We start from the raw sequence: 6,000 nt of genomic DNA on the forward strand, positions 1-6,000 counted from the left end.
TTTCCTCCCACTGAGAAGCTGGATTGACCAGTGGTGGTAGAGGCAATGTGAAATGGTCTCGTTCTAGATGTATTTAGAAGAGAGAACAGATAGGATTTCCTTTGTGATTTAGTATGAGTGTGGTACGAGAAAGAGCCAAGTAAAGTATGATTCCCAGGCCCTTGACCAAAACTGCTGGAAGAATGGCGGTGCTACTCAGGGAGATGATAAGAACATAGGAGGTGTCAGTGGTCAGGGGCATATCAGCAGGTCCATTTTGGACACATTACATTTGAGTTGCTAATAGATATCCAAGTGGACATCATCAAATAACATGGCGGCCAGTAACCAAATATGCCCTTGTGAAGTTGCTTGTTTTGCATGCATGTTCTGTCTCCCCATTGAGTCAAGAACCAGGTTTTAAACAATAGGTACTCTTCTGCAGTTTGTAACATTTAGCAGGTACTCGGTGTTACTTATTGAACTTTATTACCACTGCAAAACCTGGAGTGTGAATACCTGATCAATAACATTTTGAAGGTTTCAGCACCATAGAAGAGACCTGCATGCTCTCAAGTTCAAGGAATTCACAGACTTCACAGACTCAGTGCTCCAGTTTAAAGTAACATCATGTCACCAAATCTCACCAGCTCTGTTTCATGTCCAAAGCAGTACCCATCGGCATTAGCAGCATGTTTTGAGGTAAATAAGGCTCCTCTCAGAGAATTTCAAGCAGACAGGCCTAACCATATATATTCTCACTGAAAAATCCCTCGTTATTTCTTCATTAACTGTTAATGATCAGTTAACCTTTAAGAATGTTTATATCCTTCTGACAAACCTAATTATGAAATAAAAACAGATTTGTTATGAATACTTTAGTGTGCTTATGTGAGACATGTGCAATAAGTTTAACTTTCACTAAAGGAAGGGAAAAAACTTATTTTGGTTTACATATATGCATACCCCCAAAAAAGCATGTTATCTAAATAATTCAAGCTACATATTTAGGGAGGAGGAAAATATCTAAGGATAAATATTAGCAAGGATAACTAGTGAGGAGGAAAAAAATTTGGCCTACACTATCCGGTCCTCTGCTTACAATGATCAGATTATCTGAATAATCTTTCACTCCTAATTTGCATAGACACACCTGAGGACGTGTGTGGCATCTCTTCCCAGGATGGCAGAGCTCCTTTGGGAGGAGACAAAGCCAGAATTCAGGAGGAAGGGACCAAAGGCAAGGCTTTGATGTAGTGGAATAGATTGTCCCAAACCTATCCAGGTTAAAATAAATTCCATTATTATCAGTTCTTTTTAATGCATATCTTAAATATTATTCTTTCTCCTCATCATGTTCCTTCCATGAAATTTTAGGAAGCTGCTCAAGCTACAGATCACCTCACAGTGTTATTTCTAGGACCTGTCTTTGCAGTTTTGAGATGAGGGAATAAAAAAGGACATTCGAAATGCTCCAAAACATTATGCTGTATGTAATGAGAAGCATATGCATTTACATCATAGACTTTGGGATAATCAGTAATGTTACCTATTATAAAGGCCTCGAAGACGTTTCTTCTTAATGAGTCTGCAGATACTGGTAAGGTGCAAAAGTCTTCAGATAGATTTGTGTATGAGTATACAGGAGATGTTACTACCAGAACGTGAAATATTGGCTGCTCTGAGGAGTATATACAATATGGCTTACACATCAGAAACCGGTAGGTGCTGGACTGTCTACAAGGAGACAGACTGTCCAAATCAGGGAATCATGTAGGAACATGCAAAGCCAAAAAAGAGGCCAGTGTGTTTGCAAATGGGGCTTCTGGTATTATGAACATCACATGACCTCTGACAGGTGTTAGGCAAAGATAAGCAAACAGTGAGTCTAGTAGAGATTCTTATGAGATATTTGCACGTGAAGACTTTGTTTTTATGGCTTGAAAATACAGCTAAACAATCCCCACAGGATGTAGGATTCGTTCCTCTGCTCAGCTAGGGCCATTCGTTAATGGCCCTGGGAGATTTGGGACAGGATTTATGGAGCCAGGTCCAGGTTGGTTCTCCCACTTGGCATCACCATCTGATACTGTAACTTATAAGTATGATCGTATATATGTATATGCAAATATAAATGTGTCTGTGATATAAATGTAGTTCTGTATTGAATATCAGCCTCGCCACACCACATGCTTACATGGGGAGACTAGAATTGTATGAGTAGATGTAAAGCAGACACTATTTCACAATTTTCTGTACCATGAAACAAATCCATGAGCTCATGCCATTGGTTCCTATTTATTTCAAGTAACATTCATCACTGTTAGGGTAGTGAGAATGTCAAGTTCGTGTCTTTTGGTGATATTTAAATATCTTCATTCACAGAGGCAGAGATCGGGAGCATAGGAAAAAGAAAATGGATTTGGAGGCCAAAGAGACTGAGATTAAATCTCAATTCCACTATCTTATAGCTATGACATTAAGCAAGTGATTTAATCTCTCTGAAACTATAGCTCCATATTTGTAAATTGAAACAACAGTGCTTTTTCACCAGTTTATTGTAAGCATTAAATAAAATGCTTTTTGTGCCTGAATGTTTGATGGATAGTAGGCACTCGAGAAATTTTAGCTCTCATTACATTATTAAAATAGTCCAGAACCATGAAAATTTTCCCCAGATAACATATATATTTATATGGGTTCATGCTCACATACACACTATAATAATAGGCTTTTATATAAATTCACTGTAGTTGTTCCTTCTTTAAAAAAAACATGTCTTCCATGGAGCAAATAAAGTACATCATTCAAGAAGTGTGTCTAGAACTAGACCAATTATAGTTATCAAAAAAGATAAAGTAGGTTAAATGAGAAAGCCACGACCCATGTAAATTACATCAAAATTTACTACTTTTTAAGTTTTGGGGGATATTTTAATTATTTATGTGTTTGTGTGTGTGCCTGTGTATAAAATTCAACAGAACATTTTTAATATTGTATGTAGTCAATATTATTTTGATTTACCCTTATAGCTACCATTTTCATGGCTCTTCTTTCTGCATCTACGAACTTCCATCTAATTTCATTTTTCCTCTACCTGCAGAATATTCTTTAGTATTTTCTTTAGTGTAGTTCTGTTGGTGGTGAATTCTCTCAATTACTGTTTGACTGAAAGGTGTCTTTATCTTGCCTCATTCTTGAAGAATCTTTTTGCTTGACATAGAATTCTTGGTTGACAGCTCTTTTTCTTTAGCATTGTAAAGATATTCCATTGTCTTCGAGCTTCCATTCTTTTTATTGAGAAGTCTACTATGAGTTTAATTGTTGCTTATCTGGAGATAATGTATACTTTGTTCTGAATGCTTTTAAGATTTTTTTCTTGTCTTTGGTTTATAGCAGTTAAATTATGACCTGTCTAGGTGAGAATTTTTTTATTTTTCCTGCTTGGGGATTAGGTCTTCTTGAATCTGTGGCTTATTGTCTCTTATTAGTTTCAGAAAAATTTTAGCCATTATCTCCTTAAGTATTTATTCTGCCCTATGATTTCTCTCCCCCTCCTTGCAGGATTCAAATTGTACGTATGTTAGATCTTCTCAATGTGTCTTTTAGGTCTCTTACCCTCTCTTCTGTATTAGCCATCTTATTCTATATAGTTTCTTCCAAAGCTCTAATTAAAGAATGCAGTTCACTAATTTCAACCACGTTTATTCTGTTGGAAAATTCATTGCATGCTTTATTTTAGCAGACATATTTTTTTCTAGAATTTCTAGAGTCTTTTAAAAATAGATTCTAGTTCTCTACCCAAATCCTCAAGCTTGTCTTTAATCTCCTTAAATATTGCAAACATAATCATTTTAAAGTCTATGTCTGATGACTGTATCAGAAACCCATGTGGGTCTGTTTCTATTTTCTGTTGTTTCTGGGTTTTATTCACGTCATCTAGTCTGCTCATGAACCTACTCCTTTTTAATTGAATGTCTTTTCTTTAAAAAATTATAGAAATATTTTACGACTTAAATTCGTTTTAGGGACTAAGATTATTAAAATCTGAACTTCAGACCTTGTGAGGGCCTTTCTGCTTCTGGTTCACCTTCTGGAGTACAGAACTTTGGGATCATAGCCCAACAGGGTGGATTCACTAGAGAGCACCAGCCCTCCCTTGGTGTACCCTGACTGCCATTCCATGCCCTCCCCGCTACCTCCATGCTCCCTAAATTACCAAAAGCCCAGGTGGTTTCACAATAGCTTTCAGGGCTTCACTTTGGCATGTGCAGGTACCCCCAGAGAACTAGCCCCCAGAAACAGGTTTAGATCTCTGGGCCATCACCCTTTCCTGATCCTCACCCAGGGGTTTTTTTTGTTTGTTTGTTTTTTGTTTTTTTTACTATGTTATCTTCCATCTAGTGCCGTAAGAAATATTTTTTACATTTTGTCTAGAGTGTTGTTTGTTTGTTTTTCAGAGTATTTTGCTGTCTTCAGCAAGAAAATTGGTCCAGATTACCTAATCTACTACTTCCACTAAAATTGACTTTTTAAAACAACTTCATTGTTTTCTTTTTCTTTTGTTACATAGCATAAAGTTGAAGAAATTAACTTTCTATGAAAAGATATTAAAACCTCGAGTGCATTTCAACCTAATTAAATGACAACCGTAAGACTTTCGCCGGACAGTTCGCAAATCCCTCCGCGCTGTCTCATTGTCTTTATTCACATAACATTTCTGAGAATATCTTTTCCTTGCAATCACACTTCTACTTCACTCCCATTGTTCTTCACCCCGTCGTTTTCTAATACTCAACACAGCGCCTCGTTCAAGAAGACTTCCTTATCTCTTCTCCAGACTGGGCTATGCCTTTCCTCTGCCCTCTTACAACTTAATACTGTACAAAGTATTATAACCCTACTCGCCGCATTGGCAATTATTGTTCATGTGCCTTTTTGCCCACTTAACTGTGAACTTCTTTGGGATCAGGACTAACTTTTTCAATTTATTTCCTTAGCACAGTGCATGGCACCTAGATGGAGACAATGGCAGCTATTGAAAGGATACCGGGCTTCTCCCAGTTTCAATATTTGTTTTTTCAGACAAATGCAGAGACTGATTTGAGTGCCTGGGTCTTCACGCTGTAGATGGGCCAAGTACTCAAGCTCTATATATCCCTTTACCTTCTTCCAGCAATATCCTCCCCACGAACCTCTCGAGAAATCCTGCCCCTCCCTCAGGGTCCTGGGAAAGCCCTCCTGGCTCACTACAGCCCTCACTGATTCTACTCACCTTAAGTTCCTAGAGTATACACTCATTTATCCGATAAAAAAAATTAGCTTTAACCATGTGCCAGATACCCAGTACCTGCCTCATGGAGCTTACAGTCTAATTCTGATCCACGTCAGCTCTTTCAAACACGAGAAGTGTATTTGTCCAGGGAGCTGTTAAAGCACAAGACCGTGTCTTGGGCTTGAGTCACGCACAGAGTCTTGCTCTGTGCTGAGCACTAAGTAGATGCCCCGTCATCCTTGGGGGTCGATTGACTTGTTTTAACGAGACCAGCTATGGAGTTGATACTCAGTAAACTGATCCTTTGAATACTGAATGGACTCTTATGCTGGACAGTTTTTCCCGCAGCTTCTGCCCAACATCTGTATACGGTAAGTACAGGTACAGCAGAAAATTAAGAGCCTCATTTGCGTGCGTTTGTGGAACTAAGTCCTATTTTTTTTCCATTTGGCTTCTGTACGTGTGGGTGAAATAAAACCAGTATAAAATGTTTTCATTTGTTTCCTCTCTCTTTCCTCTCCCTGTCTCTCACTGTTTCCACAGGTCAGCGTGGAAGTTTTGGTAGAGTATCCTTTTTTTGTGTTTGGACAGGGCTGGTCATCCTGCTGTCCAGAGAGAACCAGCCAGCTCTTTGATTTGCCGTGTTCCAAACTCTCCGTTGGGGATGTCTGCATCTCGCTGACCCTCAAGAACCTGAAGAATGGCTCTGTTAAAAAGGGCCAGCCCGTGGATCCCGCCAGCGTCCT

At 38.6% G+C, this 6,000-nt stretch overlaps 1 protein-coding gene across 1 annotated transcript in view; it reads left to right on the top strand.

The window, feature by feature from the left end:
- Window positions 1-6,000, top strand: part of ATXN1 (ataxin 1) — a 311,366-nt gene that overhangs the window by 297,829 nt on the left and 7,537 nt on the right. Inside the window, 1 exon segment of the mRNA XM_025044911.1 lies at window positions 5,798-6,000. This exon segment is cut by the window's right edge and continues 1 nt beyond it. Within this exon segment, the coding sequence (XP_024900679.1) occupies window positions 5,798-6,000 (203 nt within the window).

Source organism: Pteropus alecto, unplaced genomic scaffold, assembly GCF_000325575.1.
Source record: "Pteropus alecto unplaced genomic scaffold, ASM32557v1 scaffold121, whole genome shotgun sequence".
NCBI classification, from domain to species: domain Eukaryota; kingdom Metazoa; phylum Chordata; class Mammalia; order Chiroptera; family Pteropodidae; genus Pteropus; species Pteropus alecto.